Raw genomic sequence first — 26,489 nt, 5'->3', positions numbered from 1 at the left:
TTTAAATTTTTAAAAAAAACATGTTTTGAAACTGGATAATATGACCGCCAATTTATAAGAAACAAAACAAAACTATGTACTGGATCTCACAACCGTGAAAAAAAAATTAGTTACGTTGAACTTATGAGTCCTTTTTTTAATGATATATAAAATATTTTAAAAATAAACTATCAAATATGTAAATGTCAAAATATAAATAAAATGCCAACCTAAAATAAAAAGAAAACAGCTGGTATCAATTTTATCTAGTATTTTATTTAAAAATTACTTTAAAGTAAGTCACTTTGCTGTTCTATTGTGGCTACTACTTTATAAACTACTTCAAATCTTACTTTAAACTTACTTTACAAAACTACTTTAAATAAAAAAAACTACTAACTTTGCTTAAAAAAACTACTTTAAACTTTTTAGTGCTACGATAAATTACTTTAATGTCTGTCACTTAATGGCCTTTTCTTTCATTGTGTGTCCGCACTTCTGATCTCCAAAAGATAACCCATGTTTGGGAAACTAATGTCTTCTTTAATTGATTGAGGATAAGACAGACATGCTAAAAAAAGGTTTTGATCATTATTTCGCTGTCTGAAGTGTCTGAATACTTCAATAACCTACTATATATTCGAAATCGCATGTGATATTACTTTGGAAATTATTTATTTTATTTTTAAATTTATGATGAAATAAATCTTGTTTGGATTTAACAAAAATTTTTTCTTTCCTCAGTAACTATAAAAAAATGCATCTGGAAGTATGAAAAATGTGATATCGAAATTTTATTTTAAAAGCTAATTTATCACCTTTGGTCTTTTCAAACCTATATGCGTTCAATAGTATTGGGATTTGTGAAATATATTCCATTTTATAAAGTAAAAAGTGACAAAAAAATCGATTTTTTAAAAATAATTTTGCCATTTTAATGTCCTTTAATAATATATTGTAATTTACCACGACAGCACACTCTGTTGAATCGCGCTCTATCTTACGACTATTCGGAATATATGCATAAATTTATGATTTTTAATTTTATAGGATACTTTAATTAGGAGAAATAATTCTATGTAGGATTACTCTCCTAAGTTCTTCTCTTAATCTGAATTACTTGTTTATAAAAATTTTAATTTGGCAATTGCTTTATATTTTATGATGAATAAAATTTTACATTTCAATAAAAATGTCCTTATTTTAAAATAAGATGAATTAGCTCGGTCTTGAATTTAGTTTAGTCATATTAATGTCCCCTTTTGAAGCATCAACAGAGCGGGCGTCGTACTATTGAATCTCAGAGCTCGGTTTTAAATAAGAAATCCTTTAATCTAGGATGACTCCAATTTAGTTTTAGTGTGGTGATGTTCCTGTAGAGTTTTGTATAAAGCATTTCATCGCTATTAGAAAAATAAACTCTTTATTTCACTAACAACCATCGGAATATCACTACTTAGTGCACGTATACATAGATCGGGGATTTCTCCGGTGGAAGTATTAACATAGATTGTATTAGGAAAGTAGATAGGTAGTGCTTTAGAAAGACATGAATGAAAGATGGCGCTACGATCACTATATTAAATATCATTTATATTAAATATCACGTTTTAAAGCAATAATAGGGATATTTTGGGACGAATGTCGTAATTTTGAACCGCGGTCATATGACGAGGACGTCATCTAAGCTGGCACCCCTTCTCCAAACTTCCACACCTCGCCAGTGGGAGGACGTTTGGCTCCAACGGATTTAACTAGGATGACCCCAATTTTGAGACTTGATTTCATTATTATCTGTTGGATATATATGATGAACCCAAAATGCGCCGTTAAAAGTCAAGCATTCTTCTACTTGTTTGGAATGAAACTTAGCAGAGAAGGATGGCATTTTTGTCATCTGATTCCTGCTCAGAATAGCATAAACTACCTTAAGAAGTTCCTTGTATTGTTTCCAGGTGGGACATTAATACAGCGAAATTACTTAAAAAAATTTTGATGTGAGAATTTTTCTCACAATAGAGTAATTTTTGTAATCAGAAAATTAACCTATTAAGATAGGATTTTCTTTTTAAGTACTTCCCATTATTTGCAATTATAATATGACGTAATCCTAAAATATTTTCATCACGAAATGTTTTTATTTAATGGTTTACAGGATCTAAAATTATCCCAGTATAGCATCTTAATTGATAATTTTTTTCTCAAATTTATTCTAAAGACTATCCATTATTTGTAATTGTAAAATAACTTATAAAATCTTCAGCATGAAATATCTCTAATTCATGGTTTACTCACTCTTAGAAGTATCCTAATATATAAGATTTTAAATATTTAACATCATATTCTATTCATTTCTTATCTATTTAATTTATTATTTCAATTTCTATCTATTTCATCTATTCAAACTTGAAGACTGATTTTGTGTAACTATGCAATATTATAAATAATAAGCTGCTAATGTAGCTTAAATTATCCCACTTTGGCCTTTTAACTGAATTTTTTTTTTCCTCAAACCTATTCTAAGAAATCTCCATTATTTGTAATTGTAAAATAACTTCAACAGGAAATGTCTCTATTTTATGGTTTACAAACTCTTAAAAGTATCTTAATATATAAGATTTTAAATATTTAACATCATACATTATTTCATTTATTGTTTTTCTTCAAACCATTAATATGTTAAACTTAGGGATTGCAATACCGGTATACCGAATACCGGTATTTTGAGCCATTGTGCAATTTTGTAATACCGGTATTCTCAAGTTTAAATACCGTTTTTCGATATTTACTAGAAATATTTAAAATTGTCTCCACTATATGTTCAAGGATTGCCAACATAGCAAAATAGTATACGATTTTGTTTTTATGTCTCCCTAACGGGCGAAATTAATTAGCTAAATAATGGCTTAATTAATTGTTTAAATTTAAATGAGCGAAACATGGATTATCCCTGAAAGAAGATATTGTATCCATAACGACTGATGGAGCAACAGATATGAAAAAAGTTGGAAAGTTGATTGGTGCAAATCAGCAGTTGTGCTATGCACATGGAATTCAATTAGGATAATAGATGTATTATACCAAAAAAATAAAGGACAGAAGAATCCAAATACTGTGAATATAGAAACTTCGGATTCCAACTATGAAAAGAATAAGAGTGAGAGTGAGTGATATTGACAATGAAGATAATGACAATGTAATTGTTGAAGAAGATATCGCTAATGAGGAAGAAATATTAACTCATCAAGAATTGCTTCCTATAAAGCTCGAAAAATTGTTAATATATTTAAACGTTCCCATACAAAAAATGCCATATTACAAAAATATATACTAACTGAAAATGAAACAGAATATATGTTAATTTTAGATTCTAAAACACGTTGGAGCAGCTTACTCCTAATGATGGAAGGATTTTTGAAACTGACAAATCCAATCCAAAAAGCAATAATTGACTTAAACCTGCAAATTAGTTTTTGAGATAGTGAATTCGACTTAATATCGAGAACTGTATCAGCTCTACTTCCAATAAAACTGACTATTGAGGTATTATGTCGGAGAAATGATAATTTATTAACAGCTCATGCAACAATAAATTTCGTGTTGCATTCACTGAAAGAACAGCACACGCCACTATCTGAAGAATTACATATTACGATGAAAAATCGCGCAGAAAAAAGGCATACCGAAATAGAAAATGTATTATGGTATTTACATAATGATAATGATTTTAAAAATGAAAATGAAAAAGCAGAAAATAACCAATTCAAATCTAATTAAGTTTATAGTAAATTTTCTTAAAATTTTTTACTCACAAACCTATCCACATTCAGAAGAATTCGGTTCAATTATCGAAGATTATGATGACACTAATGTCGATAGTGAAAGGAATTGTCTCTTGAACAAAAGTTAGAATTAGCGATAAGTAAAAAAAATTCAAGAACCAAAATACAATACAGAAATCAGCTATATCCAAAACCATCCGACAAGAAATCGCTTTATTTGAAGATGAGGGATTTTGAGGTAAATACTTGGAAAAAGTATATCGCGCATTGCTAACTGTACCACCAACTAGCGTAGATGCCAAAAGAGCGTTTTCGACAACTGGTAATTTTTGAACAAAATAACTTTTCTGGCTTAATGATAATACAATTGACGCATTATGTTTTTTTAAGATCACATTTCAAAAATTTGTAATAGTACCACAGATTGAATAGTGATATTTACACTTTTTTGTGATTTAAATAAATAAGATGTTCCTTTACTTTTTTGTGATTCTTTATATACTGTCATAATTTATAGGTTAGAAATTATTTTTTGTGATATTTACACTCTCTAATAAAACTGGGAAATAAAACAAAGAAACACCTGTGTTTCTTTCTTTTTCTAAAATTTCTAATACCGGTATTAAAACCGTTATCCCGGTATTAAGATCTAAAAAATACCGAATACCGGTATTGAAATTTTGGTCTGGTATTGCAATCCCTAGACTTGAAGAATGATTTTGTGTAATTATGCAGTATTATAAATAATAAACTTCTAATGTAGTTAAGTAAAGTATGGGTAAAATATTATTTTTTGCAGTTAATTAGAAAATATTATCTAATAAAACTTTGAAGAAATTTCATAAAATTAAATTTTTTGAATAAAATTTGTTTAAGCAAATCAAGTCACTATCTATTCTCAGATTTAAAAAAAAAAATCAGCGCTTTTATGCATGCTCCGAACTGAATTGATTTCACCAAAATAAAAGTAAGAAGAAAGATGGTAGAAGATATGTTCACAAAAAAACCATAACCGAGCCTTGAACAAAAATGGCTGAAAAGAGCCACCAGCAACTTCCACACCAGGCAAAAAATCTGTAAGATAATTAAATTTATCAGTGAAAATATAGAACTTTTCTTGCCTCCCTAGCTCTCAACATCAAGTGTTACAGTCACAAAGACTAAGGGTAGGAAAAAAGGCACATACATTTGCATTGATAAATATCAATCAGAGTTTTTCTTTGTTACCATTAACAAAAGTATTTTCCATTTCATTTTTATAACTGTATCCTCATCTTCTGTGTCATGATAACAAGTGAACACATAATTCATGTGTTTTTCATACATTCTTTTCTTTCTGCATATTATTATTCCAAATATTTTTTCTTTCATTTTTCAAAGTTGAAAATCCTTGTAAACTGTTTCATTTTATTCTCATTTCTTATATGTTTATAAATTCTGTACATAGCTATTCTGGTTTTTCATAAGATTCCAATAAGATACCCATCAAACAGTTCGGTGACCAGAATGGTTATAGATGCAAGGGTTTCAGAGGAAGTTCTGTTCTGTTTCTCAATGCAATAAACCTTTATAAGTGAAATTAATTGATATATCAGCTGCGGATCGCCACAAAATTAATCTTGTCTTATGAAAATAAAAATTTTGATTTAATTTAAAAATTGATTGATGAAGTTAGATTTAAAATAAAAATTATGCATTCGAAAATCAAAACGGGGAGTGGGAGAGGAAATGAAAAGAAAGACATTTAATGGAACGAATTGTCAACGATTAATAAATGACCACCAAAATGTGCTCATTTTATTTCCTGGGTAAAATCAGCGTTGTCCAATCCTTGATGTTTGAATCTCGGAATCTGAAAACGAACAATAAATGCGATTTTAAGAGAGCTAATACATGAATTGTTAAGCCTATTAAAATTATAACTTGTAATTTATACGCTACTTGCAACTCACATTTAATAGCTGCGCGAGTAAATATTAATAGCCAGCTCATTCTGTCAAACAGCAAGCTATTTACCTGACTCTGCTATAGCCAAATCATGCTCTGACAATAACAGATATCTCCGCTTATATTCAGTTATGCCTGTCAGTTTAGAGATCAAACGTGGCATCAAAATTAGTGAAGAGATCCATTGCATATGATATGCCCACACAATTATCAAACTCGAATCAATTTTGGATAATATGCGAGCTACATCGAGTACAATGTTAAATTTTTGGCCTAGCTTATGAGATAATGAGTCAATATTGTTAACCATTTAAACAAAGCTAATTATTTTAATACTGTGAGCTTTGGGTATTTGCAAGATTTATTATTATGAATTGTTTTGTCTATTAATAAGATGTAAGTAGGAGATAAAAATGTAATATCACTAAATCTCATGAAACTACTGAATATTTCGTTGCCAACATAAATTTCTAAATAATTTATAAAAACACTTGCAGAAATATAACACTTGTATGAATACTAAACACTAAAAATATGCAACGAATTCCATTGATATATTTCTTTTCGTTTTGAATTGTCGAGTCCACTTGAATTCGTCCAGAGAGACAAACTTTCTGTGAAATGATTCCCCGCAAAACTTGATAAAAATATGCAAACTTGCGCAAAAATAACATTTCAAATTTTAAATATTTAGATAGTTTAAAAATTTTTCATTTATCGTTTTCACAGACTGACAGAATAACAGACATGCATATTATCAAAAATATATTTTTTGGATTCATGGTGGTCTGAAATGTGCAGATGCTTCAAAATCTCGTCATTGAATTTTTTAGCACGTGCATTGCATTCTCTTCGTCATATATAAGTCTATAAAGAAGAAAATGGCAGTATATTGGTTTTTAAGAAAAATACTTTTATTTAAAAAAAAACATTTTCAATATTTAGTCTGAAAAAGAAATAATAGTTGGATAATTTAAAATCTCATTCGAAACTATTCATTGTAAAGTGAAAAAAAAATGTTTCATTAATTTATAAAGGAATATAAACATATTTCCTTTATAAAATATGAAAAATTAATGATTTTAAGCAGAATTTCATTCTGTTTTAAAAAAAGCGATTTTTAGATTTATATGGAAATTATTACATGATTATTGAAATATGTAATTTAATTCTCAAATAACACATGGTTATTATCCTAGTTTGGATAACAAGTGACAAAAAGATAGGGAATTTTCCAAATAATCAATAACAATGCTACATTCAGTTCTGAAGAAACTCTTTAATTTGAAAGTAATGTTAATTTGATGGTATGTAAATCTTTGATTTTCTATTGATCTATTCAAAATATTTTAAAAAGGGGGAGTTCGCCATGACAACGAAAACAAATAAACATTCTAGAAAATAAAAAGCGTGAATGTATTCCGTCACGCAATTAGACGATTTTTAGCGGAAGAAAATAATCAAAATTCTAATAATTGTTCGGCTCCGTATTTTTTCTTTTAAATTTTATCATGTAAATAAATTACGTAATTGGACATTGAAATGATTTTAACATGCTTTTATTGTAGTGAGAACTAATGCGAGTTTGTTCTATTTACCATCATTATTCTAAAATGTATTTCTACGAATAATAAAGTACAATGTGTGCGTATATTTTTAGCGCTCGAAGAGGTTCTATCGTTTAATCTTTAATTTATGAAATAAGGGGTGGTAAATATATTTATCAAATATTATTCAGGGAAACTGAAGGTGGTAAATATACTTACCACTAAGTAATAAGGTTAAAAATATCATCGAATGTTCACTGGTACACATATTTATCACTTTATTTAAGGTAATTTAAAAGAACTTTATTCGATTTGTTTGAATTCGAAAACTTAGAATTGTTCGGAATTCAAATTCAGTAAAGTCTTACATTAAAGTTGAAGATTCATTTTGCATTTTATAGTATGACAAGGCGGATCGCTATATTCCATAACTCTTGCAATTTTATTAATAGCATCTTTAGTTTAGAAATAAATTAAAATGTCATAAACTACAATTTTCAAATAATCAACACATCAAAAATGAAGTCAAAATCTGCATAAATCATTACCAGGAAGATTAGGAATTCTAAGAAATTCTAACTGCCTTCTGCAGTTTTTGTTCATTTTTCAAAATTAATTTAAATTAAATAAATTCAATAACAAATCTAAAAATTAAATATAACAATATAGCATACACAAGGATCTCTACACATTGGTGTTTCATTTCTGAAAACTTTTCCGGGAGTTAAAATTTAATGATAAACACTGGATCTTAATGTCATTTTGAAAACCGTTTCCTCTGTGAGTGGACAGTTATAGTCATACTTACTACTTTTGAATTTAAATGATATTTAATCATAGACATTATATTTCTGAGCTATTAAGGATAATTAATTGAATGTTAGACATCTAATTATCATATTTAGATTTTTAACAGAAATGCATTCCATTGATGCTTTGAAATAAAAAAAAAAGAATCCAGTGATTTATGACATTTATTCAGTTCCAGTTAGAATAATGTTTTAAATAATGAAAATTATATTTTATATTGCTCAAGCCAATAAATTAATTCTGAAGAAATTACGAACTATAAGTTTTTATACCCTTGTTCTACTGACGATATTTAATTAAAATATTTTTAATATAATATTAATTTAAACCTTAAATAAATCCACTTTACTACGACCCATTTTGATCAAGTCATGAAGCTTTGAATTTTATATTTCAGACCAATCAATAGTAGCCTCAGAAAAAAACTGAAACGATCATTGAAGACCTTATCCACGTTGATGAGTGGATTTTCTTAGTAATGAATACTGAACTGGTCTAAAATAATCATAATTTTTAAAACTTCAAAATTGGACCCATTTTAGTCACCAAAGAATGGAATTTCCCCTCCTTTAAAACATTATTTTCCCAAGAACATTTTATTGAATAAGAACAATGGAAATGGTGGAAAGTATTCAAATTTAAACTTCATAATTTTTTGATACGTATATTTATTGATTCAAATCTTGTAAAATATATACATTTTTTTTATCAGTTAGAGCACTTACTTCTATATGCCTATCTATAACAGGATAAATATTAACTATTGGGTAGCAGTTAGAGTAGATATCCTATTTATAGATAATCTTTATTAATGGAATAATGTTAAAAGTGAAATAGAAAATTAAAAATAATATCATTTTCAATCCAATATTTTCTTGAAAATGACAAATTTAGTATTGAAGAATAAATCAATCTGAAAAATAAAATTTAAGAAATATCTATTAAATCGCAATATTTTGTTGATTCATATCTTTACAATAAACGCCCAAAAGAACGAAATCCAACTCTAAAGCAAATTCCTTATATTACACAACTGCCTATGCATTTGCAAGTTTCCTAATCTTGTCTCCAGGATTTTCTGTTGCATCTGACAGTTAAAAAATTTCCGTATTTCACAAAAACGTTTTAAAATGTTTTCATATTAGATATCCCCCGAAATAGGTGCTCCAAGATTATTTAATCATTCTCACCAGTATTTATTATTTTGACAGCAAAAATCCTAGAAAAGTAAGTAAATGATTCTGTGGGCACTACAATAGCTTAATAGTTTGCCATAAACGAAGCGATGTCAATTGGTTCTGCGAAGATAGCAATATATTGGTAAACACTAGTTTAAGTACCCATTCCTGCGATCTGCAGACCGTAATCTGCCATAATTGAATAGAGCCCCATTTGGGCTTGCTCGACTGCTTGGAACTAACATCATTATTAGGATTGCAGAAACAGTTCTTAGTCATGAAGTCATATAGTCTCTTAATGCAGCTATTATCTTGTGCCTGTGTCTCTGCAAGCCATCGAATAACAATTTGAGATTGTACTCGGCGCCTTGCTGGATTGTCCTCAATGTATATTCGATGGAATGTGTTTACTGCTGTAGAAAAGACGATTTTTTCCCCAAAATTATGATTTTTTTAAATTTAATTTTATTAATGTTTGAACATTTATTTTTAAATAAAACCTTTAGATATTTATTTTTTAAGTTAATTATTTGGGTGTTTACGCTGATTTTATATTTGTATTTGCATATGCTTTAATGCTATTTTACATCTTTAGATACTATTTATCGAATATAAAATATGATATAATTTTCTTACAGAAAATTTCATAAATTATTATCTAATGTATATTCTTTGTTCATATTTGATATAAGGATTTATCAATAATTTCTGCAGTTCCTGAATTAGAGTATAAGTAATCCATTCATTTAGAAATATTTTTAAATTGTTTTAGTGCTTCACAATATGAAAAAATTGAAAATTTCGTATTATTTATCAGTTTAATCCCAATATTTAAAGAATGGATAAAAATACAGCTTATTTTATAGTTCAGTAACTAAATAATATATATTTTTAAGCTATTTGCAAAATTCTAAGTATATCCTTTAAACTAGAAGTACAATCCTAAGTACAATCCTTTAAACTAGAAGAGTATTGCTTTATGCCTCTTTTTAGCCAAGAAAAAAAAAGACATTTTATCCAATTTTGAAAACACTTTTGGCGCTTAACTGGTATAGTTTACATTAATAGATAGTTTTTCAATCCTTTTTAAGCAAATATTCAAATATATAACTTATTTCGAAAGTTTATCAAAAAATTCATTCTGAACGTAGTCACATACTTTAATGGATGTTTCATCATTGCACAATGTCCGCATAGCTAACATATAAAAAATTAGATTTTTTTACTTATGATGTTATCCTTTTTTTTTAGTTATGGTTTACTTTTTCTTCCATAGTCAAGGAAGTAAATAGAATGTAACTTGTGTCAATTTGAAGCTGAAGGGAATAGTATAAAAATTCGAATTAATCCAGAAATTCAAATGAAATAAAACTGAATCTAAAGATGAATCTAGAACGAAGGAAGAATATTTTATTTGAACTGAAGAGAATAGTAAATATTCATATTCAATATTTAGGACATTTGGCAGATAATATATAATTAAAAAGAAACCTTCAATTTTTTTTAATATATGAAATAAAAATAATTGCAGCTAATGCATTTTTAATAGTATTAAAATCACTAATTTTAATAAAAAAGTAATCATTATAAACAAAAAACAAAGAGCACTTCGATTGCAGCAGATATATTGAGGCATCACATTGAAAAACACAATGGACATGTGATGTGTATGAAACCTTTTTCTTTTATAAATTAAGATTTTTTTCTTTTCTTTTTTCAATGTATAAACTTTAAATTATCGAAGGCATCGACTGAGAGATGGCTTTAAAATATTTCACCCTCACAATAAATGTAAACACAAGATACAGAAGTATATAAAAAATAAAAATTTTCAGAAACTCGATTTCCACCCTTGTCTTTGAGCTTGAATGAATCAAAATAAATTAAAATAGATACTATTTTAAGAGAGCAAATAAAAAATTACAGGCACCAGGAAAATTTGAATTGATAATTAATATAATTAATTTTAATTGATAAATAATTCTAGGCACCAAGTAATTTGAATTGGTAATTAAAGTTCATTGATTTATCAATGATTTTGAATGGAAAAAGCTTAAATTCGCCAAATTCCAATAAATGCATGTCAATAATATCGAAGTTCCAGTTTCAAAAGAAATTTGAGCTTTCATCGTTATTTTTATACAGCTTATAACTGAATATAATTTTGTTCATTTTCGGATTTACTTTTATTATTCAGAAAAAAAAATAATTATATTAATTGCAACAAGTTCTTAAAAAAAACAAATATCTTCAAAATGCTACTCTTTTTTTTGATAAGAAAAATAAAATGCTAGAAATTACTACAATTTTTCTTTTAAGAAAAAATTTCTACCAAGAAATTTTGCTATGTTATATTATAAAAAATAAGATCGCACCTCTTATTTGGAAGATCTAAATTCTGCAATTATTTGGAAGATCTACAATTATTCAAAAATGCTAGCAACATTTCTTTATAAATTGTATTGATTGGTAATTAATTTCATGCTTTAATATGTTATCGGTTATTTTATTTTGAAAACAATATCCATCGGAAAATTTCAGATTTATTTTTTAAAATGATCTGATCGTTTATGAAGAAGTTGGTTTAATCGCTTTTCATTATTTTGTGTGTATATATATTATTGTGTGCACACATTTTATTGCGTTTCACAAATTTTCTACTTGACCTACTTCAACTATAATGTCACTTCGCATGTGGCAGATGGTGCCTAGAACCAAAGCACGTGCCGTGCCGACAGGAATCTGTTGAAAATAACGTCTCTGTTGAAGGAGAAAGCGCTGTCACCACAGTTGCTTTCTCTTTTCTTCTTAGTCTACATAGCGCTGTTGAATTTTCGTGCTACAGATACCGTCCCAATGCTATTTATTGTGTTTCGTTATGGAGAACAATTCCAATAAAAAATGTTGGTGCTGCCATTTGAAAATTTTGAATTTTTTTCACTGTAACCTTAACTGTTGTTTTTCATATGACTTTTGAGCGCATACCTCAAAATACCTTGAACAAGACTTTCCGTTACAGACTAAAACTTTATGGACTTTATTCCGTTTTAAACGGACTTTATTCCGTTTTATTGATAGCTACGGTCCCGTATGTTGGGATAGTTTTTTTTTTTTATTTTCTCATTTTTTAAATAATTACTTTGAATATACATAACACAAGTAACATGCGTAGCTTCGATAACACTTCGAATAAATGTAAAAAACAAATAATATAGAAAACACTCAGTTTTGCGCACTTTACAGCTCATTTAAATTATGTGAAAACACACACAAAAAAGAATAAAATTATTATCGCAAATAATAATTTCATTGTATTTAACTTAATTTTTCTTGTAGCATTCCTTTCTTTCACTTCTTGCTTTAGGGACTTTACTGATCATTTTCTGTCCGACATAACACAGACATACTTATTTTAATCAGAGACATTGCTTAAACCAGTATTGTACATATTATACTTTTAAATTTACGTTAGTGGCTATACTGATACTTTTCCGACAGACAGATTTTACAAGCATAACTTGATTTGCTAACAGAAAACCTCCTGAAACAGTCACCTGTTGATTTTGGGATGTTAATATTCTGCTATGAAAATAACTTATTTTATCATGCCTAATCTACGTTTAAAGTTTGCTTGCGACGTTTTTGGATACCCTGTGAATGAACAAATGTGTACAGAACTATTTTGTTTATATTTTTCATTCGCAAACGGAGGCACAATTTGACTGTTTGCGCACAGAAACTTGAAAGTGCGAATGAATTATATTTGCCTTTTATAGTTTTATATTTCAGAAATAAAAACAACAAATATCGTTTTATTTTCAGTGATGAAGCAGCATTTCACTCCTCAAGTGTTTGATGACTTCGTTGTAAAAGGGAATACTGCAGTGCTAAAATGCCACTTGCCATCTTTCGTCAGAGAATACGTTGTGATTGATTCTTGGATCCGAAATGATGGACATATTTTGAAGATAACAGAAAACAAAGGTGAGCTTTCTAATCAATATGACTTATTTTGTATTTTGATCTTAATCTGATGGTTTGCAGCGGAAATAAACTTAACTTATTAGACTTTGAAATACATACAAATAATTTTGAAACACAAGGTAACAGCAAAAGGCAGTTCTTCTAGAACAGATAAAAACTAGTTTAAGTATCATTATCTGCAGTTATCAATAATCATTGTAAAACTCAAGAGTCAAGGTCAACTACATGCATCTTGAAGAGGACGAGAGGTTGAACTTTCGGTTTTACCAAACATCAGAAAGAGTGGTTATAATGTAAATAACCCTATTGTATTTTTTGCGTATATAAGTTACACATTATATCTTGGTATATACGTTATTTTCACCATGAGAAAAGTAATCTGAAAAAAAAATAATAATTTAATGAAAAGGTAAAGAAGTAGCTGAAAAAGGAGATAATATAAAGACAAAAAGTTAGCGCATGAAGAATAGAAACACAAAACTTTATTTTGTCACATCTTTTGTTCAATATGCATTTCATTTGCATGAATATCTCATTTTCATAACATGTTATAACGTATTCGAATTGTTTTTTGAGGAATTGTAGTAACATGACATGTTGTCCTCACTTTCAACTTAGGCGGAATATGCATGCTCTTTCCTTAGACATGAGATTTCAGAAGTCTTTGCCGCCAGAAATCATAGGGATATATGTCTGGTGAACAGAGACTAAGCAGTCAAAATATGTTTCGAAGATAATGCGATCATCTCCAAAGTATTTCCTTTACTTATTGGGCGTTGTATCATCTTGAGCGAAGAAAGTAATCCCGAAATATTTATGTTCTTGTATGGCAGGAATGACTTGGTGCTGTAGAAGTTCGTAGTAACTTCATTATTCTCATTAATTAGAAAGGGATCAAGAAGGAAATTAGCTGAAAAACCACATTACACAATTATCACACACCAATCAGGATGTAGATTTAAGTTTAGAGATTCATGTATAACTTCATATCCCATATGAGACAATTCTGAGTATTCACTGCTTTGTCTATGGTAATAGGCGCCTTATCTGACGACAAATTGTTTTAAGGCCACTCATGGCCAATGATTATGCTAAAAATTCTGGAAGCTAAATCAATGCATTGTTCCAAGTCTTCGGGTGCAGTTTTGGCATCATGTGGACCTTTTAATGGATCAAAAAACTTTTCTTATCATAGATCAAAGAAGAGACAAATAAAGCGAAAATTGTCGAAGGATATTGGGAACCGACCTCTCTTTAAGCATTAAAAATAGGGAAATTTTCCACATTTGCATTTGGAATCTATAAAAACTTGTGGCAGTACACCCAATTCCAGTTTCTTCAAATTTAATAATGATATTTTCCAATCCATTCTTCAACATATGTCCTTATTGTAATGCAACTAATCGATTACTGCTGTTCTGATAAAACAACTCGCTCAGGAAAATTCGAGGTAATGGCATGGGGAAGAATAATCTTACAACACAAACCACTGGTATTTTCAAGTGCTCTTTGTCTTTTATATTTAGTGTTAAAAGCGCCATCTAGCGGTTGATATATAAACTATTACTTTTTACAATGTTCTTTTTCCCATAACCCATATACCACCTGAACAAAGTTTCACTGTAGTAAGTCAAGCAGAATGGGTTTCTACTTTGGTCTAAGTAGGGTCGCTTTAATTATAATTCCCCTGTATGGCGAGATGCCATTTATTCTCTAATAAAGATAAAGGAGAAGTATGTCTCAGTGTTGGTTACTAAATTTGCTACATATATATCTTGGAGGGAGAGAATATATATTTCAGGGCGACTTCATTAAAATTTTAGATAAAGCCATTTTTCATTAAAAAGTTAATAACATTTTGGCATTTTTCCACGTTATGTCTTGAAAATATTTCTGAAAAAGGCCAATTTTTATTTCATTAAAATGTCTAAAAAGTTATCTTTCGGGAATATTAAATTAATTGCCATGTAATTGTTTTCAACCGTTTAACAATTAAAAAAAAAAACATTTTTGCACAGATTTCGATATCGAAATTGCAATAAATCCATCTGTTTTCCCAGTTCCATATTTATTTAATTTTGTGGTAATTTTTTTCCACTGTCAAAAACTAGGAAAGATTCCATTAATTATCAGGTATCAGAAAACTGACAGTTATCAAGTATCAGAAAATGAATATTAACTATCGTTATTATTATCAGAAAATGAATTATTAATCAGAGAATGAATATTATGTACCAGAAAAAGGATATAAATTATATATTTCTAGAATATTAATTTAACTGCCATGTAATTGCTTCCAACAATTTGGCAATTTAAAAAAAAAACATTTTTGCATGATTTTCGATATAAGTTGCGTTGAAATTCCAACTGTTTTGATATTTTCACATTTATTTAATTTTGTGGTAACTTTCTTCCACTTTTAAAAACTAGGGGAGTTTAGTTCAATTTAGTTATATTAACGTCCCGTTGTAAAGCAATACTAGGGCTATTTTGGGACGGACCTTGTAATTTTGAACCGCTCTCAGATGACGAGGACGACACCTGAGCTGCCACCCCCCCCATCTCCACACCGCACCACACAACTAGGGGAGATTCCATTAATTATCAGGCATCAGGAAATTGACACTAATCAAGTAATAGAAAATGAATATTAATTATCTTTGTTATTATCAGAAAGTAATTATTAAGAAGAGAATGACTATTAATTATTTTTATTATTATCAGAAAATAATTATTAAGAAGAGAATGAACATTAATTATCTTACTGTCAGAAAATAATTATTAAGAGAATGAATATTAATTATTGTTATTATTATCAGAAAATAATTATTAAGAGAATGAATATTAATTATTGTTATTATTATTAGGAAATAATTATTAAGAGAATGAATATTAATTATCAGAAATGAATTATTAATCAGAGAATGAATATTATTGTATTATTGTCATAAAATGAATTATTAATCAGAGAATGAATATTAATTGTCAAAAAATTAATATTAATTACATACTTTTGGAACATTAATTTAATTGCCATGAAATTGTTTCCAAGCATTTGGCAATTTAAAAAAAAAAAACATTTTTGCAAGAATTTCGGTATAAGCTGCACTGAACTTCCAGTTTTCTGATAACAGTTTCGTATTTATTTAATATTGTTATAATTTTCTTCCACTGTTAAAAGATAGCGAAGAAAGATTTCATTAATTATCAGATATCAGAAAATTAAATCATTTACTCTCTGAAAAGAACCTGCAGTTTGAAATAGATGATCCAGAACTTTGCATTTAATGGCACTATTGTGTCATGAGACTCGACTGCATTCTAATCATCATTACAATAACAAAATAAATACCACTAAATGTATAGCAATTAAACTAACATGGGTTTTACATCTATTTTAGTTTAAAGCTTAAGACACTTTTTTGAGGAAATTATAAGTACCACGTTATGCACGAGAGATTTAAGGAAATTAAAGACAATTAGTATAATCGGTGAATTAATATGTTGCTAAAGGTGGATAATGTACAAGATGATAAAAATTATAACGCCTTGTTCTGAGCTCTCTATACAGCAAACTACTCAATGTTAAAAAAAAAAAAATGAACATACTATTCAAGACATGGGTAGACGGATTACGTGAAAAAAAACTTATTCCAGAAACACTGTTAGATGGCGTTATACAACTTGCTAAAAGATTCAAAATACACATTTGTTACACATTTTATTCGAACGAATGAAACTCAATCACAAGGATCTTATCAATTCAAGGGAAATAGCTTAATATGGTTCCCTTCTTTAAGATGTAAAGTCTGCTTTCCCAAATCTATGGCCCTTGTGCCAAAAAACCAAACCAAATCTGTGGACAGCTTGTACAACCGTGGATCTAACTGGTCGATTGAGATGTTTCGCACATGCAAAGTGATATTATTTTTCAAATCTGCCAAGGTTACCAGACGTTCTCGATAAGCAACATTTTTTAAGTATCCCCAAAGCCAAAAATTTCAGAGATTAAGATGTGCAGAACAAAATGATTTGGTTGCCTGAAACGCATGACTAATTACTCTATCATTAGTAAAATGTTGCATAAGAAACTGCTGTACACAGAGTCCAATATATGGGGTCGCTCCATCTTGTATAAAGGTAATTGAAGCAAGACATTGGCGTTTGAGGTATAATAAAATTTTCGAGATGTTTTGATACTTCCTGGTTCATTGCGTAAATTCTCAAGTCGATGAAACTCTGGAAATTCAGCTGCAGCATTTCCTTTGTTTTCATAAAACAACTTCACAAGCAAAGCGCGAAGCCATCGCTGATGAGAATGACATCTTCCCAGCTTTAAACCTTTAATTCCTAGAATAGTACCAGAAAAATCAAGGGTTTATGCAAATTTTTGTGTTTATAGGGCGAAGTTGTAGTTACAATGACGATTTCAGTTTCTTCATTTTTTTTATCTTTTTCTTCATGTCAGCAATAGAAATTAGAAAGGAAAATTCCTTATCACATGTGCTTTTTTGTCAATATTTGTTTCTTTTTAGTATGTTTGTTTGCTGTTGCACAGTGTTTATCTATCAGCATAATTTTTTTTCTCGCAATCCGTCTCTTCATGTCTTGGATAGTATGTTCAAGAATTTTGGAGCATTTTCATTGAGTAGTTATCTGTATAGAGAGCTTAGAGTAGGGGTGCGTTTTTATTTTGACCATTTTGTATAATACAATTCTAAAACCATGTAACAAGTCACCCATTCAGTCAAATAATTATTATAACAGTTTTCTGGAGAACAAACGTAAAGCCGTACTGCTATTAGCGCCCTTTTTTCCAGTGAATGAAGAAAAAGGAACTGAAGCATAATACAAAGCATATAGGCTCTGTCTAAACAGTAACAAGGCTCTGTTATGAGAAAAAGTTTGAAGAGTAATATAGCTTTCTAAAATGAACCTTTTTTTTTTTTTGTATGTGTGTGCATATGTGTATCATAATGTATGTTTGAAAATGACGGGATATGGTAGAAGCATGAAAAATGATTCAAGAAAGGATGGAATAGCAGAGAAAAGAGAGAAAATATGATAAAACAATGCTTTTCTTTCCCTTATATTTCATTTTTTGTGTGTACCAACTTAATATTTTGAAGGTCACTTCGGATCATGTATTCAATTGCAAAAGTGTTTGTTTCTATATTTTCTCTAAAAGGTTTTTTTTTGTTTTGTTTTGTTTTTTGCGATTTTACGCTTTCCCGCTTCTAACCTTTATGAGACGTATTTATTGCTTTTAATTTACCCGCTGGAACAGATGGTGCTTGTATGAGTACCCATTTGAAATTAACACCCTATGATTTGTACAAAAAAAAAATGCTTGTGATATTTTTAGATATTTTGCCATCACTTTAAAATCACCCTAAGGAATAATAAATTATTGACTATACATACAGCTACAATCAATATAACTACATAAACAAGTTAAACGTTTAGACATTTTTAAGCTGTTCATTTATAATTATTTTAGTAATTGCATACGCTCATTGCAAAGTCATTTATGCAATTTGAAACAAAGGGGAAATCTTGTATTTAGGAAGCAAATGATCATTGCCATTTTGTGTAAAAGCATATGATCAAATCCAAGTTAATATTTGTAATCTTTTTATCAAATTGTGTTTTTTAGCAAATGTGTAAAGACTTTTTAAAAGAAAATAGATTTTAGTAATCAGATGCTATTTCGCTTTTGTTCGTTTTTCAACCACAATGAGTGTGATCTCTTTGATTTTCTTATATTCTTAGCAATGTGTTGTGTTTTATATTATAATAATTATTCATAGTACACATTTTTAAATGCAATTCATAATTCGAAAAAAGGTAATATATCACGAAATATATTTCTAATTAATAACAATAGATAGAGACATACACGTTATATCGTTGAATGCAGGAAATCTGAACGTTTGATTCTATGCATGCTACAAATGCATGATGTCATGCTACAAATGGTGAATCAGAAGTCCATTTCTTGCCACATGTGCATCAGCTGGTGTCTGGTCATTGAACTTATTGCGGTGACTATTCGTTTAAGCAGACCTTATATTGGTTTAGAACACTCTCTATGGCATTGTTTAAACATTCAAAAATCCTGTGCTTTCTCTACTTGTAAATTTCCATTATTTACTGTCGGAAGCAGTTCAGATAAGCTCACTATTTTCATATGACCAGTACTGCAATACGAATCTACGAAAACGATTAGTGATTTCCTCTTTGCCCATGTAATCTACAAATTTCTGTTACTAATTGTTAGCTTCTTTGAGACAAGGCCGTTCTTTTTCGAACTTGCAACGGACATTAAAGCTCCAATGCAATGATAGATTTATGCTTTTAACACTACAACGAACAAAAGGATTTTTTTTCTCTGAGCCATTGCCATTTTCACATAAATAGCTTTACTTTTACACGGATAATACCAATGCCCAAAAATAAAATTCGAATCACCCCTTTTCTAATGATATCTAAAATATATTATTTCCAATCTTCATTCACAAGGAATAAATATTTGAAATCTGAAAGTTTTATTTGAATACTTCTTTAAGTTTTGGAGCTTTTTGAACGCAGTTGTAGTTGCAATAAAACTTCAGTAGCAATATCTAGTTCTTTCCATTTTTGAAGTATTTTTATCAAGTTTCTTTTACCATGGATAGACAAATATTTTCAGTAAGCAGCATTTGTAAAGATACTGCGGAAATCCATAATTTTGGATTGAAAGTATGCTAAATTTCTTACTAGTTATATTTTTTATTATTCTTTTTACAGTTTTGCAGTCACAATTCTAGAATTTGTTTTTCGATTCGAAAAGGATTTGAAAGTCTCACATGAGAATTGAGGCCCATTTTTTTTATTTTTCTTATACGAAATATTGAGAAAAATCGTAATCGTCAAAAAATTTGAGTTCGAGATTTTGACAGCTCTCTAAGTTTCAAACCTTGTGTCTTCTTAATGCATTACTTTATACAGAAAGAGAACTGCACTTCACTGTACTTTGTAAACGCAGTGTTTTTAATGCCTGTAGTTTGTAAACGCAGTAACTCGAAAATGTAATGAATTAAGTCTGTGAAATTCGGTATATTATCTTGTGACTACAATTGTAGTTTCGTTTCAAAATTTGATTTCAATCAACAGGAAAAGAGGCGTCCAATATACATATTAGTACAATAGATTCAGTAAAAATACTAGATTTACACCAAAGATTTGCATTTTGTGATTATCACTCTTTAAAGCCGTACAATACTTTATCCAAAGTTCACAATTTTATGTTGAAATGGATATAAGATTTTATTTGAGAGTAAGCGATAAAGTGTCGGAAGATCTGGTTTTATAATTATAATGCCTTCTCTTTCTGTATAAGAGAAAATAAATAGTTAGTTGGTGTTTTTGTTATTTATTTTTTTATCTTTTAGAAAAAGTAAACACAATTTAAAATATAATATTAATAAAAAGCACCTTCATGAAAATGATCAGAAAGGCAAATATGCTTTCATAATCGAGTGAATAATACTTGATTTAATTACTTTTAAGGATATCAATCAGTTTCATTAAACTGATCAATTTTTTAGAGGCATAGAAGAAATTGATTCATTACATTCATTCAGTTATATATATTATTATATTGATATAGCCAGTCACTTTTAATGACCAGATCGTTCGTGGCTACATTGTTTGCGATTCATTTCAGTTATATCTCTTATGCATAACTTGATGTTCATTAATCTCCCCTTAAAAATTTTTAAGCATTAAATTATTATTGACATTAAAATAATTTTAAATTAATAGATTTACTCCTGCGTTTTATGATACGTTTAAACCTTCCTAATGATATCATGTCACTAATAACTTAAATGTATTGATAATATATCTGAAAACTGAATATTGTCTTTCAATGTACTGCTTCTACATTTCTTTTTCTATGCTTATAGCGCAGATAATATGCAGAATTTTTCTCTTTCAACTATCAACAAAGGAAAATAAAATATGTGCCTAAATTTCTGACGTAATAAGTTAAATAATTTTGGAAAATGTATCAAAAAATTGCGAAAATTCAGGAAAACATTAAACGTAAGCCAAATTACAATTATGGAATAAAATATGTATATTAAATTTTTAAAGTGGTATATATCACCGTTTTAAATATATATATATATATATATATATATATATTACTTTTAGAATTCCCCATTGCAAATTTGCAAAATATTTCTTAATTGTATTCATATAATAAAATTTCTAATTAAAAGTTCAAAATAAATTAATAAAATTGTTCGGTGATACAAAATCCTTATTTACATTTACAGTTGTTGCTTGTTACGCTTGGCGCAGTATGGCCAAGAATGGTTCTTGTGCCAATAAACCTAACAACAGCAACCAAAGCATATTTGTGGCGGATTTGATGATTGTATCCAAGACAGTTTTCTCTGTACAATACCAACATATACACACGTTGATTATTCCTCAATGATACGAAAATAATGCAATTTATGTAATAACTGCAATTGTTGTAAGAATTTTTTCAATACAAATTTATTATACTAATTTTTGCATTCATTATACTAATTTTATATTATACTAATTTTATTTTATACTAATTTTATATTATACTAATATTATATTATACTAATTTTTGCATTCATTATACTAATTTTATATTATACTAATATTATATTATACTAATTTTTGCATTCATTACACTAATTTTATATTATACTAATTTTTGCATTTATTATACTAATTTTATATTATACTAATTTTTGCATTCATTATACTAATTTTATATTATACTAATTTTTGCATTCATTATACTAATTTTATATTATACTAATTTTTGCATTCATTTCAGCATTTTTTTAAAACATATTTAACAAAATTGTTTATGTCAATCCATCTAATACAAGAGAAAAATAGCATTTCCTTTTGAGAAACTTTTTATATTTATTGTTCACATCCAGATTGATTCTAGTTAAAAAAAATAATTATTACAAAGCCATCAGGAGTAGAATTTTGTTTCCGTATATTATTGTAGTTTGTTTTGTGAATTTTCCATTGTTTTTTATTATACAGTTGATATTCAATTACGAATTAAATGCTATTTTTGGTTTGTAAGCATATATGGCAGAGCAAAAATATTATATTTTATTTCAAAGAACATTCAGCCTTAAAAAGCAGAATATCTCGATAATGAAGCTATTATTTTTCGGCCAAAAATAGCAGCAATTTATGAAAGGGAACTTAATTAACTTTTGTTCGAAATGGATGTCTTCGCCCGGAAGCTTAAAATAAAAGATATTAATATCCAGAAGTTTCACAATCAAGAGATAAGATTTTCCGGTGTTCTTTTTAATCGCATGAACGCTTGTCTTGGTATTAGATCTAGCAGGATAATTATTTTAGCTGAAGGATAATCTTCTGATACCTGTTTCGTAAAGTGTCATGATATAGTTCGTAAAGAGCCAGCAGCATTTGAAAATTCTGTCGTCAAGTGATCTTTGAGAGCAATATTTTTCTTTTGCTAAATTTCTATGTAAAACGTAAATTAGTTTATTGATTTCTGAAAGAATTAAGGAAATTATGTCAAACCAATGATTTTTTTAAATTTTACATATGCTGCTATAAAATTTATAATTGGCCATATGTTTTATTATTTAAATAAAGCATGTCTGACTAAAATTATTGCATTACATTTTTATATGTGTGTCGAAATAAAAAGGAAATCTAAGTTGTTAATGAATTGCATACAATCCCAAGAAGTTAACGCGGTATTCAACAAATGGCGTGGGGGTATTCCCAGTTGTACATAGCATAGTATTATTAAAGTACAGTTTTGTTTTTTAAAGCAACACTAAAACTATTTTTTCACTGACCTCGTAATTTTGAACCGCGGTCAGATGACGAGGTAGACATCTGAAATGGTATCAGTCTCTCCAAACTTCCACAGCATAATAATGAGAGGACGTTTGGCCCCGACGGATTCAACGCGTACTATGCCTGCTTACACGATGGTTCTTGGATGGAATCGAGTCTCGAACCTGAAACCTTACCAAAAGGGCACCGCGATCTTCCCAGTTGTAAATCCGTTGTTAACAGTTTTGAACGAATTTCCTCATTTCTGGAAAGTTATTTCTACAATCCACTGCTTGATGGATTTTCTCCGGATCATATTAGAATACAATAAGAAAAAGAATAGTAATCCAATTTCTACACGCTGAAGGAATTTATTGCAAGATGAATAAAATGAGCGGAGGACAGTATCTCGGAATGTGTACCATATTTTTGTGATGTCAGGTTTATGAGGCGGGACGTTTAAAGATCAAGAACTTGCCACGCCCATTCAGTTAAGATTTCTACTCCTTGGCTAAGCCCTGAGAAGACACGCATTGTAAACAATGCCACTTTTCATTTACGAAGGTGCTCAACTGGAAGAATCATCGGATCCCCACAGGTGAAATTGCTATTGAATTATCGACAAACGTAGAAATTTTAGACCACATAATTTTTTAAAAAAAACCCTTGATTATGGCAAATTGGAAGAAGGACATCATTGGAAACTAGATACGTCATCAACCCAAGAGTTTTCAAACTGTAGCAATTATTCCTTTCTATCAGCTACGATCAGTATTTCAATGTAAATAGCGGTTATTTAGATAGCTATATTGTTCCATATGAACTCTGATTATAATTTCATTAGTAATTTTTTTAACACATTACTGTAATTTTCTTTTCATTTGTGCATACCTTATCTATTTGTATTTCCCACCAGGAGGCTCCTCAGATATGAGGATGAGAAGATTCCGGTATGGTAGTTGGTTCTCGTCACTCGGGTGGGTGTAGAAATAATGTTAGGTCAGCTACCCCCTACCAATGAAGGAACAAACCTCCAATAGGAGAGGTTGTATTGTGGTCGGGGATGTCTTTAGGACTCACCCTCAGTTTCCACCAATGCTTTTGATGTGGTAGGGTCATTTAGTGTTTTTCCGTGTGCCTCAAAACCGATCGAAGTAGTCAATTTGTAATTATGTATCTATACGTCACTTGGTATTAAATTCATTTAGTTATTTATTAATGGAATAATAATTTTTGTGTTACGAATTTCGTAATATATTTTGATTCTGATTCGATAAGAATCAATAGACCATGTTAAATTCCTTCATCTGCTGCTGATGCTATAACTACTTCTCTATTAAGTGTTCATATAATATTTAAATTAGTTTTATTAATTTTTCTGAGAAAGAAAATAATAAAAAAAGCGAATAGTTTTTTTTAATCCAATCATCAAAATTAATTTATAACTTCAAAATTGATTTGTATAAATAACCTATTATTATTATTTTTTAATTTACAGTGTATATGAAGCGAATATAATCGCCAAAATATTTAAACTCGGGACTTTGACAAATCCCCACTTTTTAAAGTTTCCTGAATCCGACTCCCCCTCCCCACATATATTTTTGGAATATTTCAGTTTTTTTGTGAACACGATAACCAGAAAGATCTTTGAATCGATGGATGAAATTTGGCATACTCTCTAAGAATTTGTTGATTTCTGCCATGTTGAAAAATTATTATTTAATATAATCTAAAATGTAAATAACCTTTAAGGAAACTTTTTGATTACCATTTTAAAATGCTGATATTCGTTCTTATAATATACTTTGATGTATGAAGACATAAACAGAAAACTAGGGAAATTTATGGCACTTTGTACAGAAAATAAGAATCTTTCGAAATAATATAATTCATTATCTATTAAAATTTGAAGTTTAAAAATATTTTGTTGAAGAAGCCAATAACACAAGTCACATAAATTATTTAATTGAAATTTTTAGTACCCAATAATACTGGAGAATCATCACCAAAGGGGGATAGTAAATATTAAATTGGAAACATTTGCAATTTTTTTACTGCTTGATTTGCTTTGGAACATCTTTTACATCTAAAATTAGTCTTGCAAAATCTTTCATTTCTCCAATATAGATATTATATTTCTAGAAGACGGTTGGCATTTTATAATAAATATTCAAATCTTACATTTGTTTAATTCTTTTTAGAGTTTGTCAAGCAGAAGATTAAGTATAGATAGAGTAAAATTGTTGAATTAAATTTCAGATTATTTCTCAATTATACCTATAACTATAAACATTTTTTTCGGTAACCCTTGGGTCCTTAACTGGAATTCTTTCCTTAATTTTGTTACCACTATGGGAATTCAAACAATCAATTAATATACTAGCCATATTTCAGCTGTTTTAGCTCAAAGGCTTGAATCTTTCAATTTTGAAATTTTTATGCGTTGCGTGAATTTTATAAAAATTGAGATAAATTAGACATGAATTTTTTTTAAAATTTTTATCTTTGTATATTAAAAGAATTATTTGATGAAAATTTTCTTTGAAATAATACAATTTCAAGTGCTAATAAAATTATGAAAAAAAAAAAAAGAAATTGAGGAAGAATTTTTTTTTTACCCTTTTTACCTAAAGAATATGAATAACGTATAAATTTTAAAAAAATACGCGCCTTGTTAAAATAGGAATTTTTTTTGTTGTTTGTATTTTTATTTGTTATGATTGATCTTAATAATTTTATATCTTTATAATTTTGAATATTTTTTTTTCCCATTTTTGAGATTTTTAATATATATTTTACTTTTTCTCTATTTCTTTTTATATCCTATGTATTATCTGTAATGCCATTCAACTAAAGATTAATATGACGCCAATAGACATAATATCTTACACAGTTTTTGCATAGCATATTTAATTTAGGTTAAACTATATTTTTTGTTTAAAATTTAAACTAAAAGCAAACGTAACATATTATAATCATCTTATGGATGTAATTGTTGGCATACATTATAAATTCTTGATAGCAACGAGCTATTTAAATCAATATTCTGTAGAAAACGATACAAATGAACTTCGCACCTTAAATTAAGTATTATTTTTAATAAATAAATTAATTTTTGTTTTATTTTCTGCGCATTGGAACCACTGGAGAATTTTTGTAATGTAATTTATTTTTCCACAATTTTCCTTTTTCACGAATAAAATTATTTCATTGTTCAAATTTTTTTTTCTCTATTTTTCACTGCTAAGGCAATTAATTTAAAAGAAATTTGTAACAATTCTTTTTTTTATTCAAAGAAAATAAATTATGTAAAAAAAAGATTTGGAGCTAAAATAAAGTAAATAAAGATAATCAGCATTCCGAAAGTGAAATTCTAGAATTGCAAAAATGAA

The 26,489-nt window shown here is 28.5% G+C and overlaps 1 protein-coding gene across 3 annotated transcripts in view; it reads left to right on the top strand.

The window, feature by feature from the left end:
• Positions 1-26,489, top strand: part of LOC129957034 (cell adhesion molecule Dscam2-like) — a 329,511-nt gene that overhangs the window by 117,458 nt on the left and 185,564 nt on the right. For all 3 annotated transcript variants that reach the window (XM_056069149.1, XM_056069150.1, XM_056069148.1), the window contains exon 3: positions 13,066-13,227. In XM_056069149.1, the coding sequence (XP_055925124.1) occupies positions 13,066-13,227 (162 nt within the window). The remainder of the gene's footprint in view (positions 1-13,065; positions 13,228-26,489) is intronic.

Source organism: Argiope bruennichi, chromosome 11 (genome assembly GCF_947563725.1).
Source record: "Argiope bruennichi chromosome 11, qqArgBrue1.1, whole genome shotgun sequence".
NCBI classification, from domain to species: Eukaryota; Metazoa; Arthropoda; class Arachnida; order Araneae; family Araneidae; genus Argiope; species Argiope bruennichi.
Note: the sequence above shows the minus strand (reverse complement) of the source record. Positions and strands in the feature narration are given on the sequence as shown.